The 21319-nt window shown below is 43.6% G+C and overlaps 1 protein-coding gene across 3 annotated transcripts in view; it reads left to right on the top strand.

Moving 5' to 3' along the window:
• arhgef18b (rho/rac guanine nucleotide exchange factor (GEF) 18b) overlaps positions 1-21319 on the top strand; it is an 82692-nt gene that overhangs the window by 36936 nt on the left and 24437 nt on the right. For all 3 annotated transcript variants that reach the window (XM_080732714.1, XM_080732713.1, XM_080732712.1), the window contains 14 exons: positions 1690-1830; positions 4296-4546; positions 5769-5894; positions 5997-6114; positions 9149-9403; positions 10245-10321; positions 11143-11321; positions 12606-12679; positions 13731-13916; positions 15055-15201; positions 15650-15753; positions 17413-17484; positions 18177-18224; positions 20754-21035. In XM_080732714.1, the coding sequence (XP_080588840.1) occupies positions 1690-1830; positions 4296-4546; positions 5769-5894; positions 5997-6114; positions 9149-9403; positions 10245-10321; positions 11143-11321; positions 12606-12679; positions 13731-13916; positions 15055-15201; positions 15650-15753; positions 17413-17484; positions 18177-18224; positions 20754-21035 (2060 nt within the window). The remainder of the gene's footprint in view (positions 1-1689; positions 1831-4295; positions 4547-5768; positions 5895-5996; positions 6115-9148; positions 9404-10244; positions 10322-11142; positions 11322-12605; positions 12680-13730; positions 13917-15054; positions 15202-15649; positions 15754-17412; positions 17485-18176; positions 18225-20753; positions 21036-21319) is intronic.

Genomic DNA, 21319 nt, shown 5'->3' with positions numbered 1-21319 from the left:
TTCATGGGGTGAAAGCATCCTACTTTCCCCTACGTTAACACAAATAAAATCCACGTAGAAAGTCTTAAACAGGCGATAGAAACGTCAATGTTTTTAGTAGTTTTAGTAGTTTTAAGTTCAAACATTAGCCAAATTGTAAAATAAATATAAGAAATAGGCAAACATTTTGAAAATAGACGATCTACAAGCTCACAGCGCTCAAAATCATTGTATTGAGGACTCAAAACTTTTCTGGGACCCATTTGAATGACCACCTGTGGGTCCCGGGACCCATTACATTGAAAACATCACTGCTCATAGACTGATTAGGGTTCAATACATGTGATCGCTACAGTCTATCATACTTAGGGCTGGCTCGGTATCGACATTTTGTTATCGCGGTTACCGTCTTCCCATTTACCGCCTGTATTGCAGCAATTACCGCACCCCTGTATCTATCAATTAAGGTTCGGCGATAAGCCAAAATATTCCAATCATCTGCCCAGAATTTGCCGCTCCACAGCCCGAGTTATACATCCCCGTACAGCACAGCGGGTCTGGCTTTGAAAGGAGCAGATCTACAAGCTCACAACACGTTGCATCCACGACGCTTTCTGAGCTTGTAGATCTCTGCACTGTCGGGTTACTATAGTAACGTAGGCTACAGGGGCTTTTCAGAGGGAGGCTCTCTCCACATGTCGGAAAGGAGACATGTCGGAGTGGAGAGATGCACTCCTTTTCAGACACAGTACGCTGTGTGTGAACAACCAGATGAGAGACGGCCCGTGTAGATCGTGTACATTGATTCTGTAAAGTCACGTCTCAAATTGCATTGATTGAGTGACAGGTTTTAGTTACAAGACTTGACACAAAAGGTTGTAAAATCGCTGGTTTCATTTTCGGTTTTAGTCCTCACGGCTCGCACTCTGTCTGTATGAATAAAAAAGAATCTGCAAGGTATGTATAAACATGCTTGTGTCGTGTGGATAATGGAGAAAGTTTAACGCTGCTGCCTGCTACGAGACAGCTGCTCCAGTCAGTGTCCAGTGTGGATTTCTATGTCTCCGCGTGACGGCAATACCTAGGGTCTAGCGTTAGTTTCATTTTCGATGAAAAGGAAACTGATGGCCCATTAAGCTTCCAAACATGTGGTACGCGGCCCAGAGCAGAGCGGCATGGAGCGCATGCGGTCCTTGCTTCTCCCCCGTTTTAAAACTCGCTCGTTCTCAATAAAAAATTGCCTCTTGATTGTCTTTTTTGACCGCGGTAAGGACCCTGACACCGCGGTAGGCCGCGGTACGGCGGTACAGCGGTTACCGTCCCCAACCCTACTCATAGACTGATTAGGGTTCAATACATGTGATCGCTACAGTCCATCATACTCATAGACTGATTAGGGTTCAATACATGTGATCGCTACAGTCTATCATACTCATAGACTGATTAGGGTTCAATACATGTGATCGCTACAGTCCATCATACTCATAGACTGATTAGGGTTCAATACATGTGATCGCTACAGTCTATCATACTCATAGACTGATTAGGGTTCAATACATGTGATCGCTACAGTCCATCATACTCATAGACTGATTAGGGTTCAATACATGTGATCGCTACAGTCTATCATACTCATAGACTGATTAGGGTTCAATACATGTGATCGCTACAGTCTATCATTGTTACTGATGCCTTGGTTCCTTCCTGCAGATGTTCACTATGCAGCGGTGCGAGCTGATCTGGAGGCAGACGCTCAGGACCTGGAAGCAGAGTCCTGGAGCATGGAGGTGGACCAGCAGTATGTGAAGAAACTCACTAAAGAAATGGTGAAGAGACAAGATGTGATATACGGTGAGTCCAAGACAGTGGCTCGGGACTCTTTCGTGGGTCACAGACCAATTTCTATGGGTCACAACTCGAGAAAAAAAATCCCATTTTCTTTTCCTACAAAAAATGTAAAGGGATATTCCACTTTCAACAGGGAAACACCTTATGGGCTTTTCTCCACACCCACACCCATTGTAACTTCAAACTCCATTTTAACCATGATAGATTCTATTCATTAAAAACACCCATTATTTTTTTCTGGTGACTCATATTACCCTCCTAATATGTGAGCAGGCCGTTTTTTCCATAACGTTTCTCATTTATTTTTAATAATTATTTGGGAAAATCTAAAAAATGAAATACAAAAAATAATTATTAAAACTAAATGAAAAAAGTTATCGAAAGAAAAGATAATGGGTGTTTTTAATGAATCTATCATGGTTAAAATGAAGTTTTAAGTTACACTGGGTGTGTGTGGGGAGAGGCCCTGGGCCTGGAGGGCCTGGTAACATTTACATCAAATATCTAAATATTGAATCAAGCAAATTAAAAACTGTTCAGGGTGTTCATAAAAGCCTTATTAGACGATAAAATTACCAAAAGTTTTTTTGAAAGTGAAAATGTTTGTAAATATATACCATTTTATTTTTAGAAGTAAAAATAATTGAAGAATTGTATAGATTTTCAAAGAAACAAACACATGATCATCTAAGAAATTCCATAAATAAAATATAGTAATAATAAGTAGTGAAAATAGCCGATCTACAAGCTCACAACGCAGCACAACGCATTGTGGGCTTGTAGATCTGCTGTTTTGACTAGTGGTTCCCGGGTAATCGTCTAATCTCTTTTGGGTCTCGGGCTGAAAAGTTTGGAAACCACTGGTCTATATTGTCAACATTTCATGATCTGTAGGGGTGAAGTTCCTGCTCGCCAATGTGGAAACGTGGGTGTTTGAATGCTCCATTAGTCAAGTCACTTGGGTCATTTCGTTAGTTTTTTAGGGATTATGAAAACGATATATTTTTGGAAACGTCAGAGTATAACAAATCAGAAAATCCACGATTCCATTTGCAAAATCCCTAGACCCCTGAGGCGTGTTACTAGTAACAATTATCTACATCTATAAAGTAACTACTAACTAAGTTTTCAAATAATTGTATGGAGTAAAAGTACAACATTTGCTTCTGACATCTGACATCATACCCTTTTATGCCCATACATGGAGATCCCTGTCTGTAGAACCAGCCGTTAGTGTATGTGGCCAATGTGGCCTCCATATATGGGCATTCCCATATGAAGTCCTGTTAGATATGGGCTTAATATTGATGACATCAGGGAACTCCATATATGGGCATGAAAGGGATTCTGTTAGTGTGACATCACAGTGAAGGCAGAGTGTGATGTCAGAGCGGCAAACCCATTCTGTTAAGAGTGGTTCGCCTGACATCACAGTGATGTCAGAGTGACAAACCCATAGAACCACAGTGTCAGGCGTTATAGACAGAGATATATACGGACAAGCTGTGACCGTTCACATACTAAACTGCGACCTACCGTTGTTTCCTGTTGAGATTGGCACATTTCACCCAAGTTTTTTCATCTCACTCATGTCACTTTGTCTGCTGACCTCACTCGAAATAAACAGAAAATAAACAACATTTTAAATAAAACAATTCACAGGAGGCAAGCAGTGATCACCCCAAGATGTGCACTGCAATGTAGTTTCAGATGCACTACATTTCAGGCGCTTTTTGAGAGTGAAAGAATTAGAAGACACGTGTGACATGTGTGATCTGGGCAGCTTGCCCCAGGAAATGTGCCAAGCTCAATGGGGAACAACGGTACCTGTACGGTCGCAATTAGTGACTGTTTGCTGCAATCCCTGTTCAGGAGGGAGTAGAAGTGGGAGGGACAGTGTGTTCCTCAACACATGTCACACTAATAACTCACACTGCGAGGCGTTGTGAGCATGTAGATTACTTACTTAATATTTGACAGTTTGGCCAGTTTGGTATTAAAATGGTCTTGAAAGTCCTTAAACTGTGACTTTATAAATGTGCAGATACCCTGTATACACTTATACTGTATGTTGGTTTGTCTACCGTTGACTGAGAAAAATAAATGACATTAAGCTAATCATCTGGGGACCCCACTTGGGGTCCTGACCCCAAGGTTGAGAACCACTGGTCTAACACAGTGGTTCTCAACCTTTTCAGGCCGCGACCCCCAAAATAATCATATTTTAACTGGGGACCCACCCCCCACCACCCTGACGATCACTAAGAGTTGAGGCATTACATTTTGTATACTACGGTTCTATTGTGAAAATTGCCGATCTACATGCACACAACGGCGTTTCACAATTTCTGCCTCTAAACAAAACAATGTTGCACATTAAGCTAATCATCTGGGGACCCGCCAAAATAACCCCACCCACAGGTCGAGAACCACTGGTCTTAACAATATGCCTCTGTGCCTTGGTATAGAGCTGATGCAGACGGAGATGCACCACGTGAGGACCCTGAAGATCATGCTGCGCGTCTACATCCAGGAGCTGAAGGAGAACCTCCAGATGGACGCGGGCAGGCTGGACTGTCTCTTCCCTCGGCTGGAGAAGCTCCTGGAGCTCCACACCAACTTCCTGTCCCGCCTCAAGGAGCGACGACGAGAGAGCCTTCTGTCACCCAACGACAGGAACTACTCTATCAATAGACTGGCCGATCTACTGATCACACAGGTAGGGAGGCCACAGAGGGACCAGCAAGCACACGTTGTCCATGTGTATGCAGATATACACACGCGCACACACACACACACACACACAACGACTTGTGATTTTAGCAAGTCGACTCGACTCGGTAAAAAGTTGAGTTGAAGTCGACTTTATCGTTTGAGGATGTCATCACGTCACACACGACCCCCCAATTATTTTGGGGGGGTCCCCAGATGATTAACTTAATGTGAAACATTGTTTTCTCACCCAACTGTAAACAAACCAACATAACGTTTAAGTATATAGAGGGTATCTTCACATTTCTAAAGTGCCAATTTAAGGACTTTTTAATACCTCTAAAATGACAAATTAAACATTGTCCAAATTGTCAAATATATAGAGGCATAAATTGTGAAAATAGCCGATCTACATGCTCACAACGCCTCGCATCGCGAGGCGTTGTGAGCATGTAGATCTGCTATTTTCACAATAGAAAGTATTATTTTATTTTTTCAACTTCGACTTTCTCTGGTGGGAGTCGACTTGTGTAATGAAGTCGACCGACTTGTCGACTTTTTTCGTTAATGCTCTAACACACACACACACACAAACACACACACACACACACACACACACACACACACACACACACACACGCGCACAAGCCAAGGACACTGTCCAAAATGATTTATATACATACTCAACATGACACACATGACGCAGTAGGTTGTGCGCACAAACATGAACACAGTCTCTGCCATAAATCAAAACTTACATAGTTGACTGCCAGCCTTTGTTTACCTTTTTAACGTGGGCGCGATCATGACGATCGTGCGCGGACCATGCATCATGCCATGCGTGTGAACGACTGCACGTCGTTCACAGCTTCAAAAAATCTGCTTGCAAAATGGACGCTCCGTTCTCTAGTTCGACGCCGCTTCGTTTACACAGCGAGAAAAAAATCCCATTTGAGGGACGGACATATCCATTTCCGGTCTCCGGTTGCCATGGTAATATGGTCCGTCGCTCAAATGGGACCGGTCACACTATCTCCGGAGTCCGGAGTACATAGAGGCGGCCGATCGGCGATTGTTTTATATCAATTAAAGCATATTCAATTCTCGGGTTTCTCGGGCCTGGCGGAGAAAAAGTCCCGGGATTCTCGAGTTGGGCCAGTAAATGAGTTAAGAAAACAGAATAATGAGCCTTCTGGGCATCAGAGATGACTGCTGTATTTGTTCTCCAGTTCTCAGGTGATATAGGAGACAAGATGAAGGAGTGCTATGGAGATTTCTGTAGCCACCACACCGAGGCTGTCAGCTACTACAAAGAACAGCTGCAGAACAACAAGAAGTTCCAGCACCTCATACGAGTGAGCAATTTCGCATTCTTCTGCTTTCATTTGAAATCCACGATGTGAGACAAAAAGTTTCATCTTCTAAAACACGGTTCTCTTCTGTTTTGTACCTTTCAGAAACTCAACAATCTGTCCATTGTGCGGAGGTTAGGAGTGACCGAGTGCATTCTGCTGGTGACGCAGCGCATCACCAAGTATCCAGTGCTAGTGGAACGCATTCTACAAAACACTGAAGGTAAAGTGTGCCGCGCGCTCATTATTTCTTTCCTTATAACTAAACTAATAAGTAGAGTATTATAGAGCAGTGTTTCTCAAACTTTGGATGCAGTGCCCCCTTATATTGATTTCTGAAGCCGAGTACCCCCTTCCAGCATTTTGCATAGAAAGATTTACATCAAAACACCAATTCCCAAGCCAATATGTTCAAAATAAAACAGCATTAATGGCAAATAAGCATTGCTTTCTATTAAATAACAGTTGTGCTAGTCAAGGTATTGGTGTAATTTGGTTTAACAATTTACAGATGAGCAGGTTCACACAAAGTCTGTGAATGTTTTATCATTGACCATAACACTAAAATACATATTCCCATTTTCTAGTTTTTTCTCACGTACCCCCTGCAGTACCCCTAGGGCAGGGGGGGGCAACTTTGATGATGGCGAGGGCCACTATATTTCCACCTTCACCCCAGAGGGCCACATTGCATATTGCTACGTCCTGCTTTGTCATTCTAGTATCTCATACAAAAGAAGCAAAAATAGCAGATCTACAAGCTCAAAACGCATCGCGCTGCGATGCGTTTTGAGCTTGTAGATCGGCTATTTTAGCTTCTTTTGAATTAGAATCCTGAATTCTTTTTTTCTTATTTTTTAATTGGAATTTTTTTATTTAATGTCAAACGCATTTAGTTATATACTTATGTTACGTTTTTGAACCTAAATACAAATACATTGGAAATAAAAAATGTACATTTTAATACTACTATACTAGTCATTAACACATCGACTGCCCACCAGGAGGCGCCAGTCATCCCCTCTGAGTGCCCCCATAGCACTTCCATAGAAGAATACGAGGCCCTGTTGCGTCAATGCATGCGTGATGACGTCACTTGTTCACATGAGCGCAGACAGGATGTTATTGTGTAACTTACTGTATGGGCTAGTGTTGATCATAGCTGTTCACTGCCGATCAAAATTTGGACATTTTGCCGCACGCGGCCACAGTTTTAGCCATAAAACAAACATCGGAGATAAAGGGCTTTAAAGATGGGGAAATGCATTGGAGTATACGGAGAAAAACGGCCGCGCGATGCTCTCAGCGTCGACTCGAAGCGACTAGCGGCTAATGGGCTACATCCAGGCGTAGCCCCGACCTAACGGTGAGATATAAAGTTATACTGTAATTACAGTAAACGCGTCCAACGCGTCGTGGGCCTCCAGCGACATCAAAGAAATTGTCGCGTAGACACCTCGTGGGCACCCGCTGTGTTAAGCTACTAATATAGACGGACAGAATTAAAGCAGGTCATGTTTGGAATTGTAACAGCTGAAATCAATAATATATCGGTATTCCGGTATCAACCTGCGGGCCGCATTAAGTGAAGGTGGGGGCCGCATGTGGCCGCCAGTTGCCCATGTATGCCCTAGGGGTACAGGTACCCCCATTTGAGAAACACTGGTTTAGAGGGTATGCACCTGCATCACTTTTCCACCGGGACGCGCCACCTCAGCTAGACTAAGTGCCAAAACATTGAGCAGCATGGAAGCTCTCGTTGGAGATCACACACCGGTCCTGCCTATCACCTGTTTCTAAATATCACATAATGCAGGAGGCAGCAGAGGATATTGGGTTATTGAAAACAAGCGCTTTCAAACTCTGACACTTGAAAAAGAATCACCTGCATGTAAATTATTGACGGAAAGTAAGTAGCTCATGTCTATGGTGGATTTTGCAGATAGAAAGAGGATAATCCAAGCTTTCCATACAGCTGCAATGTTGGTGAGTTTAACATTGTTTAATACAATCAGATAGGACTTTTCTGTTTGGATTTTTTTTTTGTCATTCAGTAGGCGTTCTCGCATAACTTCTGAGTATAAATGGTAAATGGTGCATTTATATAGCGCCTTTATCCAAGGCGCTTTACAGAGATTGTGCATCACACTCACCCATTCACACACACATTCATACACCGAAGGCAGAGGAAACCATGCAAGGCACCAACCTGCTCACCAGGAGCAACTAGGGGTTCAGAGTCTTGCTCAAGGACTCTTCGACACTAACTCTGGGGGAGCCCGGGATCGAACTGGGAACTTTTCAGGAACCCTCCGTGTTCTAATGACTGTTTCTCTACCCCTGAGCCACGGCCGGGTATGATGATGTCACGTGCATAGCCTCTAGGGGTGGATATTGGCAAAAATCTTGCGATGCAATACGTATCACGATACTTGGGTCACGATGCAATAGTATCACGGTATATTGCGAATCTTTGCGATACGATACTATTGCGATATATCAGCTTTAAAAGCTGAAGGCACTCCTCCAATGTTGTTGTTTTCGTCGGTCGCAGCATTTTCTGAGAGACCTCACTCACTGAAGGTGGGAAGGGGAAGTATCTACTATTAGTACGGCGACATCTAGAGGCAGCAGAGTGTCAGGACCGGACTTCAACCATTGGTTCCTATGCATGGGAACATATTTTATTTCCCTCAAAGTATCGCAATACTATGGCCTGAAGTATCGATACAGTATTGGCAAATAAACTATCGCAACGTTTTGCCATATCGATTATATTGCCAACCCCTAAATTACCCTCAATTGCCGTCTCATTGGTTTAGTTATTATAACTTGCTGTGGTGGTGCAGTCAGTGAGATTTGGAATTGCACCCGAGTTCTGGGCGGAGCCGTTTGTTTTCACATCCGTCGGCAGGTTAGTTACTCAGAGCGTTAGTTTCACTGAGGTTAAGGTTAGGGTTAGGGTTAGGCATAGTTTTACTGAGGTTAAGGTTAGGGTTAGGGTTAGGGTTAGGCATAGTTTTACTGAGGTTAAGGTTAGGGTTAGGGTTAGAGTTAGGGTTAGGTTTAAGTGATCGCACCTCCGTGCGGTCCAAGCGAACAAAAAGGAGCGCTCCCTAGCGCCAGTTCAGCCAATCAAAAGCTTCCATGGGCGGGGTTTGCCCAGAACTCGGGTGCAATTCCAAATAACGCGTCAGTGAGGGTCTTGTGAATGGCTCCATCTAAGCCGTGCGGGTGTGCGTTAATTGTCTCTCCAGCCGGTACCGAGGAACACGAGGAGCTGACTCGGGCGCTGGGTCTCATCAAAGACACCATCGTCCGGGTCGACGAGCAGGTCAACCTCTACGAGAAGGCCTCTCGACTGCGGGAGATCCACAACAAGATGGAGCCCAAGGTGCTGGGAAAGTTCAAAGATGGCCGCGTGTGCCGCCGGGAGGACCTGGCGCAGGGCAGGAGGCGGCTCCTGCACGAGGGCACGGTCAACTGGAAAGCTGCCTCTGGTAGACTCAAAGGTACTGATATACTCTCAGACACTGACTCTGAGGAAGATGTACTAACTATCGAAACGTCAGTCACTTTGTCGCTTTATAATAACCCATTTAGGGCCTAGAATTATTGAATGCTTTAACCAGTGAAAAATAGCAGATATACAAGCTCACAGCGCGGCACCGAGTGCCGCGCTGCGAGCTTGTAGATCTGCTATTTTTTTATATTTAAAGCATAAAATATTGCGTCATAATGTGTTCAGGCCTAAATGGGATAAATGAACGTGCAGACCATCGAGTGCTCCATATTATTTGGGTAGTCATTCATGAAGTGCCCAGGTAGTTTTTTGATACAGTTTGTCCTTGTTGAGCACGGACGAGTCCTTCTACCGACTGTTGGCTGAAGCGCGCAGACATCTCCTACTTGTATACTCTCAGACACTTTGCTATTGTCCGGTAGTGTGCTGATGAAACTAGTCCACTGTTTCTCAAACTTTCAAATCTCAAGGTCTCCCTTTAACTCTGACAGTGTGCAAATGGAACCAAATGAACCCGTTAGGGTTCATTTGGTTCCATTTGTACACTGTCCGAGTTACAGACTTTGTATGGTTCAATTTAGACCCCCCTAAAGGAACCCACAGAGTCCCTGGAACCCACTTTGAGAACCACTGAACTAGTCTATGTAGGATGTATCGACTGCTTCACCCTGTTTAGGTTGACATTGCTAAAAGCAATGCATAATGTCTAACGTGTCATACCATTTTATTTTGATAATAATTTGAAAAATGGTTATCGGTGTATGGCTTCCATTCTGTAGATCCATTTAGGTACATGTAGTGAAGGCTATTTCTAATGTCCACCTCTGCAGAGATTCTGGCAGTGCTGTTGTCCGATGTGGTACTCCTGCTGCAAGAGAAGGACCAGAGATATGTGTTTGCTACCGTGGTGAGTAGTTTATCTCTATAATGTTATTACTGCTGTGTGTGTGTGTGTGTGTGTGTGTGTGTGTGTGTGTGTGTGTGTGTGTGTGTGTGTGTGTGTGTGTGTGTGTGTGTGTGTGTGTGTGTGTGTGTGTGTGTGTGTGTGTGTGTGTGTGTGTGTGTGTGTGTGTGTGTGTGTGTGTGTGTGTGTGTGTGTGTGTGCAGTCTGTGCACCATAAATTAATATGATTGAATGGTAAATGAGAACGCATTTTCCTTAGAAACGGACGCATTTGATCCAGTCAGGGAAATATTTTCACGGCCGTTTCAGTTCAGAATATTTTAATTGAGGACTTAAAGGACAACTTAGTTTTTTTACAACAAGGGTTCATATTTTAGATAGTCATTAGGGAAAAGAAAGATGAATGTTAAAATGTTTTCATTTACTTCTTTCTATTGCATGCAAGTGACTAAATATGTCTTTTTAGACACAATAAGCCCATCCCAAAGATGCACCGCAATCTTTCATGGGCAGATGTGACTTATGAGGGCCGGTGTAAATAGTAACAAAGAAATTGCCGGCTTATTGTGTCTAAAAAGACATATTTAGCCACTTGTACGCATGCCCCCACCCACTGAAATCAAAATACTAATATCGCTAAAACAATAGAAAGCAGTAAATGAAAACATTTTAACACTCATCTTTTCTTTTCTCTAATTACAATCTAAAATATGAACCCTTGTTGTAAAAAAAACAAAGTTGTCCTTTAAAATCAGTTGATCAATTAACACAACAGACGAATGATCAGAAATCATGTCTTTTCTCGCTCACTCTCTCCATTCTAGGACAACAAGCCTCCAGTTATCTCTCTCCAGAAGCTGATCGTCAGGGAGGTGGCTCACGAGGAGAAGGCCATGTTCCTCATCTGCGCCTCCTCCAGCGAGCCGGAGATGTACGAGATCCACACCACCTCCAAGGAGGAGAGGAACACCTGGATGAGCCACATACGACAAGCTGTCGAGAGGTAAACTACATTTAACCAGGACGTACGAACGGAGCGGAGCGAGTAGAAAAGCCGCTCCGAGGGCTCTTGGCCCGCTCGCTATTCGCTCTGGTCGGCCACCGTGCCGCTCCGTCGCTCACCCTGATTTGTGCATCTCTCGCTCTGTGCTCCGCTCAGTTCGTTGATCACAGCGGCAGCCAAAACAGAAAAATAAATAAAAGTAGGCTAGGCCTATTTTACTGCGTGTCTCTCTTTTGCCACAAGCGTTCCCAATCCCAACACAAAGAGCCTACAGCCTGTGGTAACGTGAGCCACAAGCCTCGGCTCGATGGAAACTATCCTTTTACAAAAGACACCATAGTTTACTTTTTTGGTGATAAAACGTAACTGACACAAGGTATTTATAAACATGTTGTGTTGATGACAGAGAAATCTTGATCAAGGACGACGGACATGCACTGCAAATTCTTTGACTGCTATGCTCTCAGTGGTACCGGGTGCACTGCGTGTATGAGGTTCATGTTGTGGCGCGCGGCGGCCGCGGCCCCAACAGGATCGGCTTGGAGCGGAGGAGGGTCTGTGCTCCAAAGAGCGGAGGAAAATCATCGCTCCACTGCCGCTCAGACGCATTTTAGAACTCGCTCGCTCACGCTCAACTAAAAAAAGCCCTGCGCCACTCGCGCTTCGCACCGCTCCTATGCCCTGCATTTGACACATGTTCTCCTGAATACACCGCCAAGTAGTCACGCAATGTTCCTAAAGTGTGTTTGTTAATCTGTCTTCTAGGGCATTAACGACTTGTGATTTTTGCAAGTCGACTCGACTCAGTAAAAAAGTTGAGTTGAAGTTGACTTTAACGTCATCACATCACACACGACCCCCCGATTATTTTGGGTGGTCCCCAGATGATTAACTTAATGTGAAACATTGTTTTCTCACTCAACTTTAAACAAACCAATATAAAGTTTAAGTGTATAGAGGGAATCTTCACATTCTAAAGTGCCAATTTAAGGACTTTTTAATACCTCTAAAATGGCAAATTAAACATTGTCCAAATTGTCAAATATACGGAGGCAGAAATTGTGAAAATAGCCGATCTACATGCTCACAACGCCTCGCATCGCGAGGCGTTGTGAGCATGTAGATCTGCTATTTTCAAAATAGAAAGTATTATTATTTTTTTCAGCTTCGACTTTCGACTTTCTCTGGTGGGAGTCGACTTGTGTAATGAAGTCAACCGAGTCGACTTCTTCGTTAATGCCCTACTGTCTTCACATCTTATCCCCCCCTCTCTCTCCTTCTTAGCTGTCCACATACTGAAGAGAGGCTGTTTAGTGAGGAGGAGGAGGCTCGAGCTGCCAGGTTTAAAGACTTCCAAGGTAACTAGCAATCACTCGACGGCGAGAATAACAATAGACCTTAATGAGGAATGATACCCCGTCTTCAGCGGTGCAGCATCAGCAATGAAGGGCCGTTGCTGTGGTCAGACGTTGTGGCATCATGTGTGTTATTAACACAAATAGCCCGGTTGAAACGATGTAAACATCAGGTCGTAAATGACGGGGTTGCCAGACACGGCCAGGAGGTTAAGACCTGAGATTGATGAGCAACACTCCTCTCCAAAAGATGACTTATTTTCAGCTTGTAGTGCTCAGAGCGCTCTGCAAGACGCAGGACGTCCAAGAGTGTTCCTGGGAAGAGGAGCGCTCCAACGTGTCTTTACCATAGAAATGCATGCAAAATAGCACTTTCTGTGGATATCTGCCCCTAAAACCGCCTTCTTTGCCCACTAGGCGGTGCTCATGTATCACGCTAACCTGAAAAATCATCAGGTTGTTACTTTAGTTTTGATGTTGTGGATTTTTAAACTTTCGTCATCTAGGGTTCATCATAGCATGTGTTACTACTTTTATTTATGTTTGTTTGTTCGATTGTTTGTTTGGTTTGTTTATGGTGGGTCCATGACACAATTTTAGATCCTCAACCAGGGTTAAATTAGGCCCCATAATGCTACTTCCACTTCAAACCCATTTAGGTGTAAATGCAAATCTGTCACTTTAGATTTGAACCACTTTAACCATTATGTTATGCTTTAACTATTAAAAAAAAGTATACAAGCTCACAGCGCGGCACCGCTGCAAGATTGTAGATCTGCTATTTTTGAAAAATCGTGAACATTTGTAAAATTACATGTATTTGATCCGTGGACCCCCCCCCCCCCCCCCCCCCCCCATCTCAAAATATGTTGTTCCAGGGACCACCCAGAAGCAAATATTTGATTTAAAAATGTTCGCTTTTAAAAAGATAGGTTCAAAGATTTTTCAAAAATAGCAGATCTACAAGCTCGCAGCGAGCTTGTAGATCTGTTATAGTTAAAGCATGAAATAATTCTAGGCCTAAATGGTTGTTTTTAACACATTTCTCTCCCAGATCGTCTGAGCCAGAAGGACACGGTGATCATCCAGGCTCTGACTGAGAAGCTGCAGCTGTTTGCGGACATGGCAGAGTGCGTGGCTGGGCTGGAGGACACCGCCTCCCGCTCCAGGCTGCTGCTCCGTGGCGACGCCTCGGACCTCCAGCAGGGGGAGACATTGCTCAAAGGAGCCATCACTGAGGGTAGGAGGACACTAGTCTGGGATCACTTCAGTTTTCGGGCTTGTAACCGGTCTGGAGCGGAAACCACAAAACGTCATGTTGTAGTACTCAAAGGACTACAATTTGGCCGGAAACGATCCACCGGAAACAGTTTTAACCCAAAATAATTCCCCTGCGCTCAAGGACATACTTTTAGGGCCTACCTAATAAAGTCCTTGATGTGGAGTAGTTTTGCTTTTGAAAAATGTGTTTGGTATATGCATCTTTTAGTCCAACTTGTAGCCACTGGAAAGACTACACTAGGCTACTCGAGCATTTTAATAGCTAGATTGGGGAAACAAACGGAGGGAACCAAATCAAAGCGACGCCGCTTCTTCTAAACGGCCTGTTGTGAACGAACACCAGGCTTTCCCTCAGAAAGCCTGGTGGGCGAGGTTAGGAGGACACACGGTCAGATACTGTTTTGATTGATTGGAAGCTTTAGTAGCAGTTTGGATAGGAAAAAGGTACAGTTTCACAACAGTACAGTTCACTGAAACGAGGTCAACTGAAAGGAGATCCGAGAAAGACTTTCGGCTTATTTACATTATGTATCTCATATAACATTGAATGACAGATGGATAGAACACAGTGCTGTGCATGAGGATATCATCAATAGCAAAAAGAAGGAAAAATAGAAACCGTTGTAAAACAGAAAAATGAAAAGAAAAGAAATAAAAGATATTTCCAGTGGAAAGGGGAAGTGGTATCGTGGAGATTTAATGTATTGTGATATCGTCCTCCCGTCATGCACTGGGATCAATTCACCTTTTATTTATTTGCCGAGCTGCGTATCCGGTACCACTTAAACCCTCTATAATTGGTAAAAGGAACTTATAATATACGTACTTGATACAGTCTTTTTTTTCTCCACTCTCTATCAAATGTCTTTGCCAAAACAATAGCCGATCTACAAGCTCACAACGCGTCGCGTTGCGACGCGTTGTGAGCTTGTAGATCGGCTATTGTTTTGGCAAACGTTCCACCCCAGGATAATGGATTTAGATTTTCGCGATAATATCGTACATTTCTTTTGTCACAATAATCGTGATATGACATTTTCATGTCGTCCCATCCCTAATCCCTAATATCTCTACTTTTCCCCGTCCCTCCACCCCAGTGGAGAACCTTCAGAAGCTGCTGCAGTCTGGAGTGAGGGAGGAGGCTCCAGCCCCGCGCTCAGAGGAGGGGAGCAGCTCGGGGTCTCTGCCCAGGAGGGCAGACACCTTCGGGGGCTACGACAGCAACCCCACCATCCTCCACAAGAGTGAGTCCTCCGGCGCGCACCACGACCACGCTCTGAGGAAGTCCACTCTCTAAAGGCCTTTGTGAACCTGCTATTCTCAACTACAACAAAATAAATGGGAGAAATTCAAGCCTATTGGTTGTTTCGATTGAATTTATTGACTGATCTGGATGCTTAATTAATTAGTCAGTTGGGTATTTAGTTAGAGACTTGGTGCACAAACGCCAGCAACTAAACACCTTGCATGTGGGAGCATTCTTATACAGTATGTCCATAGACGTTGTTAATGTGTTCCATGTTCGTTCACGTGTGGGTGCATCTGTTTGTTATATGCTTGTGTTGTGCTCGTCCTTCTTTTGGTTTATTTGTGTATTTCTGTGTGTGTTTGTCTCTTTTATCTGTGTGTGTGTGTGTGTGTGTGTGTGTGTGTGTGCGTGTGCGCGTGCGTGTGTGCGTGCGTGCGCGCCAGATGGCAATGTGAAGAGGAAGACGTGTTCTAGAGACAGGAGCCAGAGAGCCAGCTCTGACCCTCAGCTCAAAGAGATCTGTGGCAGACACACCCTGGAGCAGACGGTGAGAGAAAGACGCTCACACACACACGCACACACACATGCACACACGGTGCTTACACATGCACCACACTATGACTACACACAGACCATTGACATTCTGCGCACACGCGCATGCCGGACAAAACTAATTAAAAATGTACTTGTGGCTCTTGGTTTAACTTTTTCTGTGACTTTCCTAACAGCTTTGTGCTGTATGCAGACTATGGACTGGCGATACTATGGAGTGGAGGGTGGAGGGAGAAAGGGGGGGTTCGTTAGCAGTCCTTTTGTTATTTATTCTATTTCGACGTCTGACTCCTATGCATGCATTTAAGAAAGTTATACTGTGAAATGTCTCATTTTTATCCGGACAAGTGAATGGGAAATGTACTTGCCCAAAGGACAAGTGCCTCAAAAGGTTAATGTCAAGCCCTGCACACACACACACACACACACACACACACACACACACACACACACACACACACACACACACACACACACACACACACACACACACACACACGTGCCTCATGAGCTGCGTCAAAGTGTCCAGGTATTTTCTGTAAATAACAATGTCTCCAGACCAAGCCCAGTCATTCGTCACTCACTCACAAGGTTTTCCATGTCCTCATGTTGACTTTAATCTTGTTCTCTCAGGTAACCGTGTGTTTGCTCATAAATAGATTAAGCCCCAAACACTGAAACAATGTTTCCTGAACATTGGATTAACCTTAGATTCCTAAGAACCAGCAGACTGACAAAATAGGATGACCTCACTCTGTTGGTGGAGCAAGCATAGCCTAGACATAATCATTTCATCTACTTTAACAACACTCAGTCACCTTAAACACGCTGAGTTTCATACTGATCCTACGTGTTAGCACGGTACATTACCCACCATTTTGGTTTAATGGTCGGTGACGCTTGTGTCACTGTTTCATAATCTGTATGACTTGTTGTTGTCTATCTCAGTGGATTCCAGGGACTTTGTGGGTTCCTTTTATGGGGGTCTTAACACATCGGACGCCCACGTGGTTTTGACGTCTTAATTTGCTGGTGCCCATGGCAACGCGTCATTTTACCTACCGGCGAGAGTACTGGCGAGAAAAGTAATCCAAGTAAATGTAATCCGAGTATGTCCTGTTTATTTCGAGAAAATCTTTTCTTTCAGTCAGGACCGTTTTTTATCATTTCTAAGCCACAGTGTTTGTGTTACGGCATGTAGAAGAGGCTGCCGTTTTGAGAAAAAAATGAAAAAAGGAAGAGAATCCGGAGAAAACAGCATTTTTGTGCAGCCGCTAAACAGGAAGTCAACGAGACACACAGCACGTCCGGGTGACGTAATTGCGCGCTGCATGTTTGGAAATGGAGTTTGTTTCATCACCGCGGTAGCCAAGTGCAGTAGCTACAGTACAGTATAGTTTACTGTACAACGCGTCAAACGCGTCGTGGGCCTCCAGCGACATCAAAGAAATTGACTTGTAGACACCACGTGGGCATCCGATGTGTTAATTGACCCATACAAGTCTGTAACGCTAACGGTATACAAATTTAACCAAATGGACCCGTTAGGGTCCATTTGGTTAAATTTGTATGCCGTTTATAGTATGCTGTTAGAGTTGAGGGGAGACCTTGAAATGTAAAAGTTTGAGAACCACTGGTCTTTCTTGTTGCTCAGGTTGATGAGAGCTGCTGCTCTTCCCCAGCCAGCTGGAACCGCATCTGGTCCAACTCCTTCCCAGAGGCTGAGGTTAGCTCCTTGCTCTCCCATCCGCCACCATGTGTTAAGGGCTGTCCACACCAAGAATGATGATTAACAAATATCTCATTTTATAAATCGTTCTAACTCAAGTGGATGTCATTGGCATCGTTTAACAATGTCAGTGAGATACTTGTTGCACTAACTAGCATTGACTGTTACGGTCTCTTTTTGTAAGACACTTTATGTATATATAGTATACTTATATATTATTCGCCCCCTCTATTGATGCACCTTCTCTTTATTGGTACTGTACTGCTCTTTTTTTCCTCTTATCTATCTTTTTTTTTTATTACTTCTCTGTAACTTTGTAAATACTGTATACTGCTATGCTACAACTGGACAACTGAATTTCCCCCTTGGGATAATAAAGGTATCTATCTATCTATCTATCTATCTATCTATCGTTTTCAGAGAGAAACACTGACAGCTAATCAAAACCCACTTTCAACACGTCATCACCTACAATACATCACCTACGTTCAACAAGTTAACTGAACATTATCGTTCAATGTGGCTGGTCACAACATTATCTTTATGTTTATCATTCTTGGGGTGGACAGGACACATTACCAGATTGAAAATATACATAATCCCAGTGGCTGGTTGATGCTGCTGAATTACATTGGTTGAATTGTCATTGGTGGTGGTTTGACTTTTTGGTTCTGTTTTTGTCTTTTCAGTTCTTTGACAGAGTGCTGATGCTGTCCCAGAGACTCTACAGCCTACAGGTGAGACGTGGGTGTGACTAGAATATCTCATATAGCTCATGAATATCAAAAGTCCATACAGTATTTCAAAATATTACAATATTACACAAGACCACTCAAAACAAGGATTTATAATAGGGAAATGTCAACCTTCTGAAGTCAGAGTTGCTTGTAGTCCAGTGGGAAATTTCTTCAGTCAGTTATGATTTGGGGTTCAATCCAGGTCAACCTGGATTACTTTTTTACACTGGATCTGTAATTATCTGTTGACGGTCTGACAGTGTCAGTCAGTGACATGCGTCTGTAGGGTTGGTTCTTGCAGGTCCAGCCAAAAAATCCTCAATATAGCAAAACACGTTTTGATTGTTTGTGTTGGAAAAGATTTTGTCAAAGGACTTAAAATGATAAATGGGCAGGGAAAGGTTTTCTTTTTTTTTCCTTTTTTTGTTTTGTTTTACCAGATAGCGATATAACCACTTTTGCTGCAGTCAACATTCCCAGTAATAATGTTTTTTTTATAGCTGATGTTTGTATTGGGTTTACCCACATTCTACATTCATGCAGTCCATTTATCACACTAGAGTCTAGACCAAGTGATGGCAACGTATCAAATACGCAATGTTTACTTTTGTAGAAACGTGTACGAAAAATTCACTTGACATTTGGATGGAAACACAAGTATCATGTGTGTGTGTGTGAGGGGGGTGGGGGGTGTACTGTATGTGAACCCCCTTTTGATGTTAGCTTGTGTTCACTTCTTAGCTAGTGTTGGCTGTGAAAAATGAGCAGGACTGACACACTTTTCACGCTGACAAGACTAGACGCCAGAGAGGGGTTCTATTAGCCTCGCAACAGCCAGAGTTCTCCATAGACAATGCATTACGCGATGACGTAGTTACTAACTTTGACTGACAGGTCCATTCAGTAGTCATCAGCGCATCAAAACATCGTCGGGACTCGGGAGTACATCAAATACGTCTTTTCCAGACAGAAATTCCAAAGGTGCAAACTGTTGTTCGTTTTTAAGTTATGAAATGCTGTTGATTTCAGATAAAACTTCGCTTAATGCAGCTTTTATTTGTGATTTGTGAACTCGCATCGGACATGGGGTCCGCCATGTTTATTTACAAAATGCGAGAGCTGTAGCAGCCGCTCGACCAATCAGGAGCGGTGTGAGGCGGGTTTGCTCGTAATGCAGCCTTTTGATTGGGAATTGAACCTAAATTCTCATAAAGAGATCGATGGGAGGGGACACCAGACCGAGAAAGGAAGCACATTGGTGATGACGTAACTCGGGATGGCTTGCGAGGCTAGGGTTCTATAACTTATCAGAAGGATGTAGCAGTGAATTATATGTTTGGATTTAGTTTTTCTGTGATGCTGCTCAGCTGAGCAGCAAAGATGGGTTTTCGCCGCACTCTCTGAGCTCTGCAGTGTGTGTTTAGTTTAGAAAATTAAAGCGTGTGCATGTGCATATGCTCCCATAAACATGGACATTTACATACTGGCCAGACCGACGGTGGTAACTTGCAATGCATGCTGCTAGTCTCATGTCTGTGTGACAACAGTGGTGTAAAGTAACTGAGTACATTTACTCAAGTACTGTACCATTTCTTAGGCGTATTTACTTCACTTGAGTATTTCCAATTTGCAATACTTTTACTTCTACTCTACTACTTTTACTCCATTACAGTTTATTTGAAAACCTTAGTTGTTACTTTGTGGAAGACACACACACACACACACACACACACACACACACACACACACAACCTTTCGGCTATGAGCTTGTAGATCTACCTTTTTCAAAAGATGTTTATATTTTTGAAAACTTCTTTCTGCATAATGAGAACTTTTACTTTTGTACTTTAAATATATTTTGATATCAATACTTCAATTTTTTACTGAAGTACGTTTTGAATTCTGGACTTTAACGTGTAACAGAGTATTTCTACATTGCGATATTGATACTTTTAATTAAAACATTTAAGTGCTTTTTCCACCACTGGTGTGACTGTGACACCAGAAACTCCTAAACCATACATGGGCAACTGGCGGCCCGGGGGCCACATGCGGCCCCCACCTTCACTTAATGCGGCCCGCAGTTTAATACCGGAATACTAATATATTGTTGATTTCAGCTGTTACAATTCCCAAACATGACCTGTTTTAATTCCGTCAGTCTATATTAGTGTAGCTTAATGACTAGTATAGTAGTATTAAAATATATTTTTTGATGTCAAATGTATTTGTATTTAGGTTCACAAAGTTAACATGAGTATATAACATATGCGTTTGAAATTAACGAAATGTTACATTTCAGGATCCCATTTAAAAAATAACAAAAAATAATTCCAGATTCCAATTCAAAAGAAGCAAAAATAGCCGATCTGCGATGCGTTTTGAGCTTGTAGATCTGCTATTTTTGCTGGTAGAAAGGTGGAAATATAGTGGCCCTCTCCATCATCAAAGTTGCCCACCCCTGTCCTAAATCCTGTAACAAAACAAAAAACCAACCAAATCACCCCCTTCCTCCTCCTCCTCCTCCAGGCCATCGTGTCGCAGCAGGACAGCCACATAGAGCTGCAGCGGGCCTCGCTGACGGAGAGGGCCTCGGTGCCGGGCCGCCACCGGGGGAACGTCTTCCTGGAACAGGAGAAGCAGCGGACGCTGGCCCTGCAGCGCGAGGAGCTGGCCAGCTTCCAGAAGCTGCAGGCGCAGCACCGCCACGAGCAGCAGCGCTGGGAGAGGGAGCGCGAGAGGCACCGCACGCAGGCCGAGGCCACCGAGCAGAGGCTGCGCCAGAGGGAGGACGAGAGCCGGAGGCTGGAGGTGAGGAGAAGCAACTGCTCCACACAGTGTTGATTTTGTCGACTAAAGCTATGACGAAAAATGTTTGTCGACAGTGTGACGAAAACTAAATAAAAACTAAGCTGTGATGACTAAAACTAAGACTAAATACATTGACAATTTCGTCAACAAAGTAAAAACTAGACTAAAACGTTAAGGAGGGAGAAGAGAGTAATTTTATGTTTGGTTGCTCTCAGGTGTTGCGTGCTGAAAATAGCCGATCTACAAGCTCACAACGCGTCGCGCTGCGACATCGGCTATTTTCA

The sequence above is a fragment of the Nannobrachium achirus genome (assembly GCF_963921795.1).
Source record: "Nannobrachium achirus genome assembly, chromosome: 1".
NCBI classification, from domain to species: Eukaryota; Metazoa; Chordata; class Actinopteri; order Myctophiformes; family Myctophidae; genus Nannobrachium; species Nannobrachium achirus.
This window is presented reverse-complemented; position numbering and strand designations above follow the sequence as displayed.